Source organism: Pseudophryne corroboree, assembly GCF_028390025.1.
Source record: "Pseudophryne corroboree isolate aPseCor3 chromosome 3 unlocalized genomic scaffold, aPseCor3.hap2 SUPER_3_unloc_45, whole genome shotgun sequence".
In the NCBI taxonomy this organism is placed as follows: Eukaryota; Metazoa; Chordata; class Amphibia; order Anura; family Myobatrachidae; genus Pseudophryne; species Pseudophryne corroboree.
Genome location: NW_026967536.1, coordinates 499,639 through 516,192, shown reverse-complemented (window position 1 = coordinate 516,192; position 16,554 = coordinate 499,639). Strand labels below are relative to the sequence as shown.

At 46.7% G+C, this 16,554-nt stretch overlaps 1 protein-coding gene across 2 annotated transcripts in view; it reads right to left on the bottom strand.

Annotated features, from left to right (window-relative positions):
* Window positions 1-1,321: 1,321 nt before the first annotated feature.
* LOC134984262 (zinc finger protein 345-like) overlaps window positions 1,322-16,554 on the bottom strand; it is a 91,866-nt gene continuing 76,633 nt past the window's right edge. For both annotated transcript variants that reach the window (XM_063949887.1, XM_063949886.1), the window contains exon 6: window positions 1,322-2,955. In XM_063949887.1, the coding sequence (XP_063805957.1) occupies window positions 1,796-2,955 (1,160 nt within the window). In that variant the 3' untranslated portion in view covers window positions 1,322-1,795. The remainder of the gene's footprint in view (window positions 2,956-16,554) is intronic.

Sequence of the window (16,554 nt, the reverse complement as noted above, 5' to 3'; positions counted from 1 at the left end):
CTTTTGTGCAAAGAGTTAACACTAGCATTTAAAACCTTCCACATATCCATCCAATCATGTGTCGGCGCCGTCGGCGGAGACACCACATTAATTTGCTCCCGCTCCTCTCCCACATAGCCTTCCTCATCAGACATGTCGACACAAGCGTACCGACACACCACACACACAGGGAATTTCCTTTCTGAAGACAGTTCCCCAAGGCCCTTTGGAGAGACAGAGAGTATGCCAGCACACACCCCAGCGCTATAAACCCAGGAATAACACAGTAACTTAATGTTAACCCAGTAGCTGCTGTATGTATAGTTTTTGCGCATAATTATGTGCCCCCCTATCTTTTCAACCCTCTTCTACAGTGTATCAGCAGGGGAGAGCCCGGGGAGCTTCCTCTCAGCGGTGCTGTGGAGAAAAAAATGGCGCTGGTGAGTGCTGAGGGAGAAGCCCCGCCCCCTCGGCAGCGGGCTTCTGTCCCGCTTAAACAGTCATTTTGGCGGGGGCTCATACATATATACAGTGCCCAGCTGTATATATGTGTTATTTTTGCCAATATGAGGTCCCAAATGCTGTCCAGGGCGCCCCCCCTGCGCCCTGCACCCTTACAGTGACCGGAGTATGTGAGGTGTGTGGAGCAATGGCGCACAGCTGCAGTGCTGTGCGTTACCTCAGTGAATATCATGAAGTCTTCTGCCGCCTGTGAAGTCTTCTTTTCTTCTCATACTCACCCGGCTTCTGTCTTCCGGCTCTGCGAGGGGGACGGCGGTGCGGCTCTGGGACGGACGGCGAGGGTGAGATCCTGCGTACAAATCCTTCTGGAGCTAATGGTGTCCAGTAGCCTAAGAAGCAGGACCTAGCTTCAGAGAGTAGGGCCACTTCTCTCCCCTCAGTCCCACGGTGCAGGGAGCCTGTTGCCAGCAGAGCTCCCTGAAAATAAAAAACCTAACAAAATACTTTCTATCAGCAAACTCAGGAGAGCTCACTGAAAAGCATCCAGCTCCTCTGGGCATACTATCAAACTGAGGTCTGGAGGAGGGGCATAGAGGGAGGAGCCAGTGCACACCAGGAACTAAATTCTTTCTTAAAGTGCCCATGTCTCCTGCGGAGCCCGTCTATCCCCATGGTCCTTACGGAGTACCCAGCATCCTCTAGGACGTTAGAGAAAAGTAAAAGTTTGAGTTAGGATTGTTTAGTTTGTCCCATTACTTTTGGTCCCTTAAAAAGTGGGAGGCACATATAGAAACCGTTATAATTCCTACACCGTTCACTTGATTTGATGTAAATACCCCCAAATTAAAGCGGAAAGTCTGCAGTTAAAGCACATCTTGTTTGTTTCTTTTCAAATCTATTGTGGTGGTGTATAGAGCCCAAAATATGAGAATTGTGTCAATGTCTCAATATTTATTGACCTGACTGTATATTGCATAAAGCATAGGGGATAGGATTGACCCTTGAGGAACATTGCATGACAGTGAAAATTATACTCCAGAAGATTTAAATGGTTCCGTACTTGGGTAATGTCTAATATGTTCAACAAGAGCGGATTTATTTCTCTCACAGCATGAAAATGGCTTCTCACCTGTGAAATCGCTGATGTTTAACAAGAACGGATTTCCGTGCAAAACATTTCCCACACTCAGAACAGGAATATGGCTTCTCACCTGTGTGACTTCTCTGATGACTAACAAGAGCTGATTTCCTTGTAAAACATTTCCTACACTCAGAACAGGAATATGGCTTCTTACCTGTGTGACTTCTCTGATGACTAACAAAATGTGATTTATATGCAAAACATTTCCCAAACTCAGAACAGGAATACGGCTTTCTCACCTGTGTGACTTCTCTGATGTCTAACAAGATTTGCTTTCAATGAAAAACATTTCCTACACTCAGAACACGGAAATGGCTTCTCACCTGTGTGACTACTCCGATGTATAACAAGAGCTTGTTTCTGAGCAAAACATTTCCCACACTCAGAACATGGAAATGGCTTCTCACCTGTGTGACTTCTCTGATGTATAACAAGATCTGATTTCCGTGCAAAACATTTCCCACACTCAGAACAGGAATACGGCTTCTCACCGGTGTGACTTCTCTGATGTTTAACAAGATTTGATTTATATGTAAAACATTTCCCACACTCAGAACAGGAATACCGCTTCTCACCTGTGTGACTTCTCTGATGTCTAACAAGATTTGATTTTGATGCAAAACATTTCCCACACTCAGAACAGGAATTCGGCTTTTCACCTGTGTGACTTCTCTGATGTTTAGCAAGTTCTGATTTAGATGCAAAACATTTCCCACACTCAGAACAGGAATACGGTTTCTCACCTGTGTGACTTCTGTGATGTGTAACAAGATCTGATTTCCGTGCAAAACATTTCCTACACTCAGAACAGGAATACGGCTTCTCACCTGTGTGACTTCTTTGATGTGTAACAAGTTTTGATTTATATGTAAAACATTTCCCACACTCAGAACAGAAAAATGGCCATTCACCTGTGTGAGCATGCTGATGAATAACAACATGTGATTTGTATGCAAAACATTTCCTACACTCAGGACAGGAATACGGCTTCTCACCTGTGTGACTTCTCTGATGTCTAACAAGATTTGATTTATATGTAAAACATTTCCCACACTCAGAACATAGAAATGGCCTCTCACCTGCATGAGCTGGCTGATGATTAATAAGGTTTGTGTTCTGTGTAAAACATTTGGTATCTATAGAACAGGGAAACACTGTATCTACTCTCAGAGCTGTAACAGATGCTCTAATATCAGAGTGATCAGGAGAACATTTCCCAGGATCAGGGGGATCAGCTGATAGAGCTGGATGTATAATTGTGGTAATGGGGTTATCTCCTGAAGAATACTGTCTACGGTCATTATCTTTTATGTCACAATCCGGGGATAACATTAGATGTCCTTCTGAGATATTCCTGCTTGTGTGTCGATCTGCTGGAAATAAAATACATTAATATATAAAATGAGCAGACAAGACCCAGGATGTTACAGGATACAATATATAATTCTATAACTGCCATTTTTTTTTACCTGTAATCATTGCTTTTATGTCTATTACAAAACACAAAAAGATAGGATGCTTAGACTGGATTTTATTCAACACTGAACGCTCATGTGTGATTACTAGAGGTGACACGGACGCTCATGTGGGATTACTAGACGTTCATGTGGGATTACTAGAGGTGACACAGATGTTCATGTGGGATTACTAGAGGTGACACGGACGCTCATGTGGAACTACTAGAAGTGACAGACGCTCACGTGGGATTACTAGAGGCGACGTGGACGCTCTTGTGGAATTATTAGAGGTGACGTGGACGCTGATGTGGGATTACTAGAGGTGACACGGATGCTCATGTAGGATTACTAGAGGTGACATGGACGCTCATGTGGGATTACTAGAGGTGACACGACGCTCATGTGGGATTACTAGAGGGGACACGGACGTTCATGTGGGATTACTAGAGGTGACACGGATGCTCATGTGGGATTACAAGAGGTGACACGGACGCTCATGTGGGATTACTAAAAGTGACACGGACGCTCATGTGGGTTTACTAGAGGTGACACGGACGCTCATGTGGGTTTACTAGAGGTGACACGGACGCTCATGTGGGATTACTAGAGGTGACACGGACGCTCATGTGGGATTAGTAGAGGTGACATGGCCGCTCATGTGGGATTACCATGGACGCTCAGGTTGGATGACTAGAGGTGACATGGATGCTCACGTGGGATTCCTAGGAGGTGACATGGACGTTCATGTGGGATTACTAGAGGGGACACGGACGTTCATGTGGGATTAATAGAGGTGACACGGATGCTCATGTGGGATTACTAGAGGTGACAAGACGCTCATGTGGGATTACTAGAGGGGACACGGACGTTCATGTGGGATTAATAGAGGTGACACGGATGCTCATGTGGGATTACTAGAGGTGACACGGATGCTCATGTGGGATTACTAGAGGTGACATGGACGCTCATGTGGGATTACTAGAGGTGACATGGACGCTCATGTGGGATAACTAGAGGTGACACGGACGCTCATGTGGGATGACTAGAGGTGACATGGATGCTCACGTGGGATTACTAGAGGTGACATGGATGCTCACGTGGGATTACTAGAGGTGACATGGACGTTCATGTGGGATTAGAGGTGACATGGGTTTTGTAATAATGAAACATTAAAACACCAAAGAAGAGAAAGTGCTGTCCTGTTCGGCGCACTAATAAATAATATATAACCTTTACTAAGTACAGTAAAGTATGTAATATAAATCAGTGATATATTAAACGCAAATTAAGTGTATAAAGAGCTGAATAAAGTAATAAAAAACCATTGGGTTTTAATTGGGTGTTAATTGATACAATGCTGGTAATCTGGGGGGGGGGGGGCTGCAGATTTAAATTCATTGGTCAATACATGAACTAAAACTCCACTGTTTATTATTGTTAGTTAATATAGTGAGTGCAGAGCCCCTGTGATTTTATTTAAACAATGTGGTCACATACTGTGTTGCACCCCAAATCCAGGAACGGTGAGTGCTGTGGATTAGTATATCATATCTATCTCACTGGGGCTCTGCACTCACTATAACAACTAACAATAATAAACAGGGGAGATTTAGTTCACCTATTGACCAATGCATTTAAGCCTGCAGCCCCCGACAAGGGACCCGACTATACTGTAGGTCCTACCCTATTGCTCAAAATAATTACCATAAAAACAGCTATCACATTAGTGTTACACTTTAGGTATGCTGCTACCTGGTCTAAAGCTCACAGCAACTTACCTTATATAGGTGAGACTGTTACCTACACACCTAATGCAAAGCACCCAGGAGAACAGCGGACACAATCTATAATTAACTTAAATCAGAGTGCATGAGAGAAGGTGACCACAAAAAGATTAATAAAAAACTAATCTAATAAACAAAATGAATATACAGTGGGGCAAACAAGTATTTGGACAGCCACCGATTGTGCAAGTTGACCCACTTAAAAAGATGAGAGAGGTCTGTAATTTCCATCATAGACTTCACCTGTGAGAGACAGAATCTGGAAATCACATTGTATGATTGTTACACTATTTATTTGTTTATTGACCTCAATACTTTATAATATAACCTTGGTGGTTGGCAATTACAGCGGTCAAATGTTTCCTGTAGTTCTTGACCAGGTTTGCACACACTGTAGCAGGTATTTTGACCCACTCTTCCATGCAGATCTTCTCTAGATATGTCATGTTTTGGGGCCGTCACCGGGCAACATGGACTTTCAACTCCCTCCACAGATTTTCTATTGGGTTGAGGTCTGGAGACTGGCTAGGCCACTCCAGGACCTTGAAATTCTTCTTACGAAGCCAGGAGCCACTCCTTAGTTGCCCGGGCGGTGTGTTTGGGGTTATTGTTATGCTGTAAGACCCAGCCACGTTCCATCTTCAATGCTCTTATTGAGGGAAGGAGATTTTTACCTAAAATCTCACGATACATGGCCCTATTCATCCTCTCCTTAATACGGATCAGTCGTCCTGTCCCCTTTGCATTAAAGCAGCCCCAAAGCATGATGTTTCCACCCCCATGCTTCACAGTGGGTATGGTGTTCTTGGGATGCAATTCATCATTCTTCTCCCTCCAAACACGGTGAGTGGCGTTTATACCAAAAAGTTTGATTTGGCTCTCATCTGACCACATTACATTCTCCTGTGGATCATCCAGATGGTCACTGGCAAAACTTTAGGACAGGCCTGGACATGTGCTGGCTTAAGCAGGGGGACCTTTCGGGCGCTGCAGGATTTCAATCCATGACGACGTAGTGTGTTACTAATGGTAACCTTTGTGACTGTGGTCTCAGCTCTTTAGAGGTCATTGACCAGGTCCCCCCGTGTAGTTCTGGGCTGATTCCTCACCGTTCTCAAGATCATTGATACCCCACGAGGTGAGATCTTGCATGGAGCCCCAGGTCAAGGGAGATTGTCAGTGATCTTGTATTTCTTCCAATTTTTTATAATTGCGCCAACAGTTGATCTCTTCTCACCAAGCTGCTTGCCTTTTGTCGAGTAGCTCATCCCAGCCTTGTGCAGCTCTATAATTTTGTCCCTGATGTCCTTAGACAGCTCTCTGGTCTTGGCCATGGTGGAAAGGTAGCAGTCTGACTGTTTGAGGGTGTGGACAATCTTGCTGCTTGGTAGGTGTCCAAATTTTTATTTTCCACAAGAATACACAAGTAAATTGTTTAAAAAATCGTACAATGTGATTTCCTGTTTGTTTTATTTTTCAGATTCTGTCTCTCACAGTTGAAGTGTACCTATGACGGAAATTACAGACCTCTCTCATCTTTTTAAGTGGGTCAACTTGCACAACCGGTGGCTGTCCAAATACCTTTTTGCCCCAGTGTGTGTGTGTGTGTGTGTGTGTGTGTAATATATATATATATATATATATATATATATATATATATATAACCTCAAGAGCTGCACAGACCAGGAGGTAGACATTTATGTATGTAGTAAGGCTACCGGGAGACCTTAAATTGAGTAATATTGGATCTGACCATTACATTCCCTAAAGTCATAACCTCAGAACTGCACAGAGCAGGAACTATTATTCACAAGTAATTAGGAATTTGTTCATCAGGAACAAATCCACAATTACCGTTTAAAGTTTACACAATTATTTGAAGTCTACACAATTGATATTTGAAGATAACAAGACTTATGGTCGACTTACCAGGGTAACTCTTTTTCTTTGAGATCCACAGGATCCACAATCCTTGCATTGGGGTGTAGGTGGTAGGAGTTGACTGGGCACCACACAGTTAAGCTTTTAGCTCCCATGATGCACCAGTCCTCCTCCTCATATACCCCGCCTCCAGCCTAGGGAAGCTAGTTTTGTTAACAAGCCAAAAGTCAGGAGCAGAATTTCAGAAGAAAAGGAAGACCTGAACATACAAGACACACTATCCTGCAGAGTAGAGAAAATCAAAAAAGGGGGGAAAAAATAAGAATTTACTTACCGATAATTCTATTTCTCGGAGTCCGTAGTGGATGCTGGGGTTCCTGAAAGGACCATGGGGAATAGCGGCTCCGCAGGAGACAGGGCACAAAAGTAAAGCTTTCCGATCAGGTGGTGTGCACTGGCTCCTCCCCCTATGACCCTCCTCCAGACTCCAGTTAGGTACTGTGCCCGGACGAGCGTACACAATAAGGGAGGAATTTTGAATCCCGGGTAAGACTCATACCAGCCACACCAATCACACCGTACAACTTGTGATCTAAACCCAGTTAACAGTATGATAACAAAGGAGCCTCTGAAAGACGGCTTCCTACAACAATAACCCGATTTTTGTAACAATAACTATGTACAAGTATTGCAGAATAATCCGCACTTGGGATGGGCGCCCAGCATCCACTACGGACTCCGAGAAATAGAATTATCGGTAAGTAAATTCTTATTTTCTCTATCGTCCTAGTGGATGCTGGGGTTCCTGAAAGGACCATGGGGATTATACCAAAGCTCCCAAACGGGCGGGAGAGTGCGGATGACTCTGCAGCACCGAATGAGAGAACTCCAGGTCCTCTTTTGCCAGGGTATCAAATTTGTAGAATTTTACAAACGTGTTCTCCCCCGACCACGTAGCTGCTCGGCAGAGTTGTAATGCCGAGACCCCTCGGGCAGCCGCACAAGATGAGCCCACCTTCCTTGTGGAATGGGCCGTAACAGATTTAGGCTGTGGCAGGCCTGCCACAGAATGTGCAAGTTGAATTGTGCTACAAATCCAACGAGCAATCGACTGCTTAGAAGCAGGAGCACCCAACTTGTTGGGTGCATACAGTATAAACAGCGAGTCAGATTTTCTGACTCCAGCCGTCCTTTGAAATGTATATTTTTAAAACTCTGACAACGTCCAACAACTTGGAGTCCTCCAAGTCGCTTGTAGCCGCAGGCACTACAATAGGCTGGTTCAGGTGAAACGCTGATACCACCTTAGGGAGAAAATGCGGACGCGTCCGCAGTTCTGCCCTATCCGTATGGAAAATTAGATATGGGCTTTTATAAGATAAAGCCGCCAGTTCTGACACTCTCCTGGCTGAAGCCAGGGCTAGTAGCATGGTCACTTTCCATGTGATATATTTCAAATCCACATTTTTTAGTGGTTCAAACCAATGGGATTTGAGGAAATCTAAACTTATATTTAGATCCCACGGTGCCACCGGAGGCACCACAGGGGGCTGTATATGCAGTACTCCTTTAACAAAAGTCTGGACCTCAGGAACTGAGGCCAATTCTTTTTGGAAGAATATTGACAGGGCCGAAATTTGAACCTTAATAGATCCCAATTTGAGACCCATAGACAATCCTGATTGCAGGAAATGTAGGAATCGACCCAGTTGAAATTCCTCCGTCGGAGCACTCCGATCCTCGCACCACGCAACATATTTTCGCCAAATGCGGTGATAATGTTTCGCGGTGACTTCCTTCCTTGCTTTAATCAAGGTAGGAATGACTTCTTCCGGAATGCCTTCTCCCTTTAGGATCTGGCGTTCAACCGCCATGCCGTCAAACGCAGCCGCGGTAAGTCTTGAAATAGACAGGGGCCCTGCTGAAGCAGTTCCCTTCTCAGAGGTAGAGGCCACGGATCGTCCGTGACCATCTCTTGAAGTTCCGGGTACCAAGTCCTTCTTGGCCAATCCGGAGCCACTAGTATCGTTCTTACTCCTCTTTGCCGTATAATTCTCAATACTTTTGGTATGAGAGGCAGAGGAGGAAACACATACACCAACTGGTACACCCAAGGTGTTACCAGCGCATCCACAGCTATTGCCTGCGGATCTCTTGACCTGGCGCAATACCTGTCCAGTTTTTTGTTGAGGCGAGACGCCATCATGTCCACCATTGGTCTTTCCCAACGGTTTACTAGCATGTGGAAAACTTCTGGATGAAGTCCCCACTCTCCCGGGTGAAGGTCGTGCCTGCTGAGGAAATCTGCTTCCCAGTTGTCCACTCCCGGGATGAACACTGCTGACAGTGCTATCACATGATTCTCTGCCCAGCGAAGAATCCTTGCCGCTTCTGCCATTGCACTCCTGCTTCTTGTGCCGCCCTGTCTGTTCACATGGGCGACTGCCGTGATGTTGTCCGACTGGATCAACACCGGTTTTCCCTGAAGCAGAGGTTCTGCTTGACTTAGAGCATTGTTTGCGTGGAATCTGCCGAATGGAATTGCTTCGTAAGAAGCCACCATTTTTCCCAGGACTCTTGTGCATTGATGTACAGACACCCTTCCTGGTTTTAGGAGGTTCCTGACAAGCTCGGATAACTCCTTGGCTTTTTCCTCCGGAAGAAAAACCTTTTTCTGAACCGTGTCCAGAATCATCCCTAGGAACAGCAGACGAGTTGTCGGCATTAACTGGGATTTTGGAATATTCAGAATCCATCCGTGCTGTTTTAGCACTTCTTGAGACAGTGCTAATCCCATCTCTAGCTGTCCTCTGGACCTTGCCCTTATTAGGAGATCGTCCAAGTATGGGATAATTAATACGCCTTTTCTTCGAAGAAGAATCATCATCTCGGCCATTACCTTTGTAAAGACCCGAGGTGCCGTGGACAAACCAAACGGCAGCGTCTGAAACTGATAGTGACAGTTTTGTACTACGAACCTGAGGTACCCCTGGTGTGAGGGGTAAATTGGAACGTGGAGATACGCATCCTTGATGTCCAAGGATACCATAAAGTCCCCTTCTTCCAGGTTCGCTATCACTGCTCTGAGTGACTCCATCTTGAACTTGAACCTCTTTATGTACAGGTTCAAGGACTTCAGATTTAGAATAGGCCTTACCGAGCCATCCGGCTTCGGTACCACAAATAGAGTGGAATAATACCCCTTCCCTTGTTGTAGAAGAGGTACCTTGACTATCACCTGCTGAGAGTACAGCTTGTGAATGGCTTCCAAGACCGTCTCCCTTTCGGCGGGGGACGTTGGTAAAGCAGACTTCAGGAAACGGCGAGGTGGATCTGTCTCTAATTCCAACCTGTACCCCTGAGATATTATCTGCAGGATCCAGGGATCTACCCGTGAGTGAGCCCACTGCGCTCTGAAAATTCTTGAGACGACCGCCCACCGCCCCCGAGTCCGCTTGAGAAGCCCCAGCGTCATGCTGAGGCTTTTGTAGAAGCCGGGGAGGGCTTCTGTTCCTGGGAAGGAGCTGCCTGTTGCTGTCTCTTCCCCCTTCCTCTGCCACGTGGCAGATATGAATAGCCCTTTGCTCTCTTGTTTTTAAAGGAAGGAAAGGGCTGGGGTTGAAAAGTCGGTGTCTTTTTCTGTTGGGGAGTGACTTGAGGTAAAAAGGTGGATTTCCCGGCTGTAGCCGTGGCCACCAAATCTGATAGACCGACTCCAAATAACTCCTCCCCTTTATACGGCAAAACTTCCATATGCCGTTTTGAGTCCGCATCGCCTGTCCACTGTCGCGTCCATAAACTTCTTCTGGCCGAAATGGACATAGCACTTACCCGTGATGCCAGTGTGCAGATATCCCTCTGTGCATCACGCATATAAAGAAATGCATCCTTTATTTGCTCTAACGACAGTAAAACATTGTCCCTATCCAGGGTATCAATATTTTCAATCAGGGACTCTGACCAAACTACTCCAGCACTGCACATCCAGGCTGTCGCTATAGCTGGTCGTAGTATAACACCTGTATGTATGTATATACTTTTTTGGATATTTTCCATCCTCCTATCTGCTGGATCTTTAAGTGCGGCCGTCTCAGGAGAGGGTAACGCCACTTGTTTAGATAAGCGTGTGAGCGCCTTGTCCACCCTCGGAGGTGTTTCCCAGCGCGCCCTAACCCCTGGCGGGAAAGGGTATAAAGCCAATAACTTCTTTGAAATTAGCATCTTTTTATCGGGGGCAACCCACGCTTCATCACACACGTCATTTAATTCTTCTGATTCAGGAAAAACTATAGGTAGTTTTTTCACACCCCACATAATACCCTGTTTAGTGGTACCTGTAGTATCAGCTAAATGTAACGCCTCCTTCATTGCCAAAATCATATAACGTGTGGCCCTACTGGAAAATACGGTTGATTCGTCACCGTCGCCACTGGAATCAGTGCCTGTGTCTGGGTCTGTGTCGACCGACTGAGGCAAAGGGCGTTTTACAGCCCCTGACGGTGTTTGAGGCGCCTGGACAGGCACTAATTGATTGTCCGGCCGTCTCATGTCGTCAAACGACTGCTTAAGCGTGTTGACACTATCCCGTAATTCCATAAATAAAGGCATCCATTCTGGTGTCGACCCCCTAGGAGGTGACATCCCCATATTTGGCAATTGCTCCGCCTCCACACCAATATCGTCCTCATACATGTCGACACACACGTACCGACACACAGCAGACACACAGGGAATGCTCTTAAGGAAGACAGGACCCAACTAGCCCTTTGGGGAGACAGAGGGAGAGTCTGCCAGCACACACCAAAAGCGCTATATGTGACAGGGATAGCCTTATTATAAGTGCTCCCTGTATAGCTGCTTTATAATATAAATTTTGCCACTATTTTTGCCCCCCCTCTCTGTTTTAACCCTGTTTCTGTAGTGCAGTGCAGGGGAGAGCCTGGGAGCCTTCCCTCCAGCCTTTCTGTGAGGGAAAATGGCGCTGTGTGCTGAAGAGATAGGCCCCGCCCCTTTTTCGGCGGGCTCGTCTCCCGCTTTTTAGTGGATTCTGGCAGGGGTTAAATACCTCCATATAGCCTCCGGAGGCTATATGTGAGGTATTTTTAGCCAACAAAGGTTTTCATCTTGCCTCCCAGGGCGCCCCCCCCCCAGCGCCCTGCACCCTCAGTGACTGCCGTGTGAAGTGTGCTGAGAGGAAAATGGCGCACAGCTGCAGTGCTGTGCGCTACCTTTAGAAGACTGAAGAGTCTTCTGCCGCCGATTCTGGACCTCTTCTTACTTCAGCATCTGCAAGGGGGCCGGCGGCAAGGCTCCGGTGACCATCCAGGCTGTACCTGTGATCGTCCCTCTGGAGCTAGTGTCCAGTAGCCTAAGAAGCCAATCCATCCTGCACGCAGGTGAGTTCACTTCTTCTCCCCTAAGTCCCTCGTTGCAGTGATCCTGTTGCCAGCAGGATTCACTGTAAAATAAAAAACCTAAGCTAAACTTTTCTAAGCAGCTCTTTAGGAGAGCCACCTAGATTGCACCCTTCTCGGCCGGGCACAAAAATCTAACTGGAGTCTGGAGGAGGGTCATAGGGGGAGGAGCCAGTGCACACCACCTGATCGGAAAGCTTTACTTTTGTGCCCTGTCTCCTGCGGAGCCGCTATTCCCCATGGTCCTTTCAGGAACCCCAGCATCCACTAGGACGATAGAGAAATAGGATTTTAATTACCTACTGGGAAATCCTTTTCTCGTAGTCCATAGAGGATACTAGGGTCCACATTAGTACCCTGGGGTACAGACGGGTCCACTAGGAGCCATGGGCACTTTAAGAAATTAATAGTGTGGGCTGGTTCCTCCCTCTATGGCCCTCCTACCAGACTCAGTCTATAAAACGTGCCCGAGGAGACGAACATACTTCGAGAGAAGGATTTAACTGAACAGTGGTGAGATTCGAACCAGCACACACAACCAAGAGGAAAGCCATGCTAACCACACTTGAACAGGAACAGCAACAGCTGATCCAACAACAATACTTAAGCAAGTAACAGTGCAGAAAAACGAAGCACCGGGCAGGCGCCCAGTATCCTCTACGGACTACGAAAAAAGGATTTAATGGTAGGTAATTAAAATCCTATTTTCTTATGTCCTAGAGGATACTGGGGTCCATTTAGTACCATGGGGATTTACCAAAGCTCCGAAAATGGGTGGGAGAGTGCTGAAGTTCCAGCAGAACTAATTGACCAAACTAAAGGTCCTTAGCGGCCAAAGTATCAAACTTGTAGAACTTAGCAAACGTGTTCGACTCTGACCAAGTAGCCGCTCGGCAAAGCTGTAAAGCCGAGACACCCTGGGTAGCCGCCAAGCAAGAACCCACCGACCGAGTAGAGTGAGCCTGAACCGATTTCGGAACCGACAAGCCTGCCGTAGAATTAGCATGCTGGATAGTAAGCCTGATCCAGCGAGCAATAGACTACTTTGAAGCAGGGCACCCAATTTTATTGAGATCATAGAAAACAAACAGTGAGTCAGATTTTCTGTGACAAGCCGTCCACTTCACATACATTTTCAGAGCTCTCACAACATATAAGGACTTTGAAGAAGCAGAGGTGTCGGTAATCACCGGAACCACAATAGGTTGGTTGATGTGAAATGCAGACGCCACCTTAGGAAGGAATGGCTGACGAGTTCTGAGCTCAGTGTGATCCTCATAAAAAATCAAGTAGGGGCACTTGTGAGACAATGCCCACAGTTCTGACACGCGCCTTGCCGAAGCCAGGGCCAACAGTGAAAATGTCTGCTGCCACATAAGAATTTTTACTTTCAATGCCTGTAAAGGCTCAAACCAATCCGATTGGAGGAACTGCAACACCACGTTAAGATCCCAAGGTGCCGTAGGAGGCACAAAGGGTGGTTGGATGTGCAGAACACCCATCAAAAAGTCTGAAACTCAGAAAGAGACACCAATTGCTTCTGGACGAAAATGGACAAGGCCGGAATCTGGACTTTCAAGGAGCCCAAACGGAGGCCCACATCCACTCCTGACTGCAGAAAAAGGAGAAACCGTCCCAGCTTAAATTCCATCACAGGAATTTTCCTGTTCTCACACCAAGAGACGTATTTCTTCCAAATACGGTGGTAATGTTTAGACGTTACCCCCTTTCTGGCTTGGATCAAGGTTGGAATAACCTTATCCGGAATCCCTTTCCGGGCTAAAATTTGACGTTCAACATCCATGCTGTCAAATGTAGCCGCAGTAAGTCTTGACAGACGAACGGACCCTGTTGCAGAAGATCCTCTTGAAGAGGAAGAGGCCACAGGTCCTCCAGGAGCAACTCCCATAGATCCGCGTAACAGGCCCTTCTTGGACAGTCCAGAGCAATGAGAATTGCTTGAAATTTTTCCCTCTTTACTCTTTTGAGAATCCTTGGGATTAACGGAAGTGGTGGAAACATCCAGACCATCTGTTAGACCCGTGGAGTCACCAGAGTGTCTGCCGCCACTGCTTGCGAGTCTCTCGACCTGGAATAATATCGATTGAGCTTCTTGTTGAGACGAGAGGCCATCATGTCGATTGGGGAAGTCCCCACCGGCGTGCCAGAGACTCGAACACCTGCGGGTGAAGGCCCCATTCTCCTGGATGGAGGTAGTGTCTGCTGAGGAAGTCTGCTTCCCAGTTGTCCACTCCCGAAATAAAAAGATTGCCGACAAAGCCACCGCGTGTCTTTCTGCACAGAGGAGAATCCTTTTTACCTCCGAGATTGCAGCTCTGCCCTTCATTCCGCCTTGTCGGCTTATGTACGCTACTGATGTCATATTGTCCGACTGAACTTGTATGGTCTGATCTTGAAGAAGATGGGATGCCTGTAGAAGGGCGTTGTATTCGGCCCTGAGTTCCAGAATGTTGATCGGAAAAATAGATTCTTGACTTGACCATTTTCCTTGGAACTGTTCCCCTTGGGTGACTGCTCCCCAACCCCTGAGGCTTGCATCTGTGGGTAGCAGAATCCAATTTTGAATCCCGAACCTTCGGCCTTCGGTTAGGTGAGAAGTCTGAAGCCACCAGAGAAGAGAAATTCTGGCTCTTGGTGGAGATGCGATCCGGACCATTTGTCCAACAGATCCAGCTGGAAGGGCCTTGCGTGAAACCTTCCATATTGTAGAGTTTTGTAAGAGGCCACCATCTTTCCCAAGAGGTGAATGCACAGGTGCACTGAAATCCGGGTCGGACTTAGAACATCCCGTACCATCGACTGGATCACCAATGCCTTTTTCATTATGAGGAATACCCTCCGTGCCTTCGTATCCAGTATCATACCCAGGAACGGAAGACTCCGTGTTGGTTCCAGGTGAGATTTTGGCAGATTCAGAATCTACCCGTGATCCTGGAGTAACGTCGTTGAGAGGGCAATGCTGTGTAACAACTTCTCCCTGGACGGTGCTTTGATCAGCAGATCATCCAGGTATGGTATTATGTTCACTCCCCGCAAGCGGAGGAGCAACATCATCTCTGCCATCACCTTCGTGAACACCCGTGGCGCTGTGGAGAGTCCAAATGGCAGGTCCTGTAACTGGTAGTGGTAGTCCTGTAACGCAAACCTGAGATAAGCTGATGAGGCGGCCAAATTGGGACATGAAGGTATGCATCCTTGATGTCCAGAGACACCAGGAATTCCCCTTCCTCCAGACCTGAGATCACCGCTCTCAGAGACTCCATTTTGAATTTGAACACCTTTAAGTATGGGTTCAGAGACTTGAGGTTTAAAATAGGTCTTACCGAACCGTCCGGTTTCGGTACTACAAACAGGTTGGAATAATAACCCTTGTATTGTAGTTGAGGTGGAACTGGAACAATCACCTGATTCTGTACCAGTTTTAGAATTGCTGCCTGTAAGGCCAAACTTGCTTCTGGAGAAGCTGGTAAGCCAGATTTGAAGAATCTGGGAGTTCTTGAAACTCCAGTCTGTATCCCTGTGCGATAAGATCTTTCACCCAGGGATCTAGGCATGACGTTGCCCGGATGTGACTGAAATAACGTAAGCTGGCTCCCACCTGCCTGTCTTCCAGGCAGTGTGGTCCACCGTCATGCTGAAGGCTTTGAGGAAGCAGAACCAGAGGTCTGTTCCTGAGAACCTGCAGCTGCGGCTTTTCTGGGTTTACCTTTACCGCCTCTGAATGCTATAGAAGAACCCTTGGACTTGTTTTTAAATTTAGCTGTCCGAAAGGACTGCAAAGTCGGGGCAGAGTAGGTTCTGCTAGCAGGGGTCGCTGTGGAAGGAAGGTATGTAGACTTACCCGCAGTGGCCTTAGATATCCAAGTATCTAGTTCATCTCCAAACAGAGCCTCAACCGTGATAGTAGGCTCTCCACGCCTTTTCTGGAATCCGCATCCGCAGTCCACTAGCGTAGCCACAAGCCCCTGCGTGCTGACACTACCATGGCAGTGGTGCATGCGTTGAGTAAACCAATTTCTTTTATGGCCTCCACCATAAAGTTAGCAGCATCTTGGATGTGCTGTAGGAGTTAATGTCATCCCTGGTTAGATTATCCGACCATCTTGAAATTGCCCTAGTGATCCATGCACAAGCAATAGTGGGTCTCTGGGCTACCCCAGCAGACAAGTATATAGATTTGAGAGTGGTCTCACTCTTACGGTCAGCCGCATCCTTTAAGGACACCGCCCCGGGAACCGGTAAGACTATCTTTCACAACAACCTGGACACAGATGCGTCCACTATCGGCGGGTTTTCCCATTTTTTTCTATCCTCCAAAGTAAAGGGGAAGGAAGAAATTAACCTTTTTGGGATCTGACATTTTTGGTCAGGGTTCACCCAAGCTTCTTCAAAGAGGACATTTAAGTCCTTTGAAG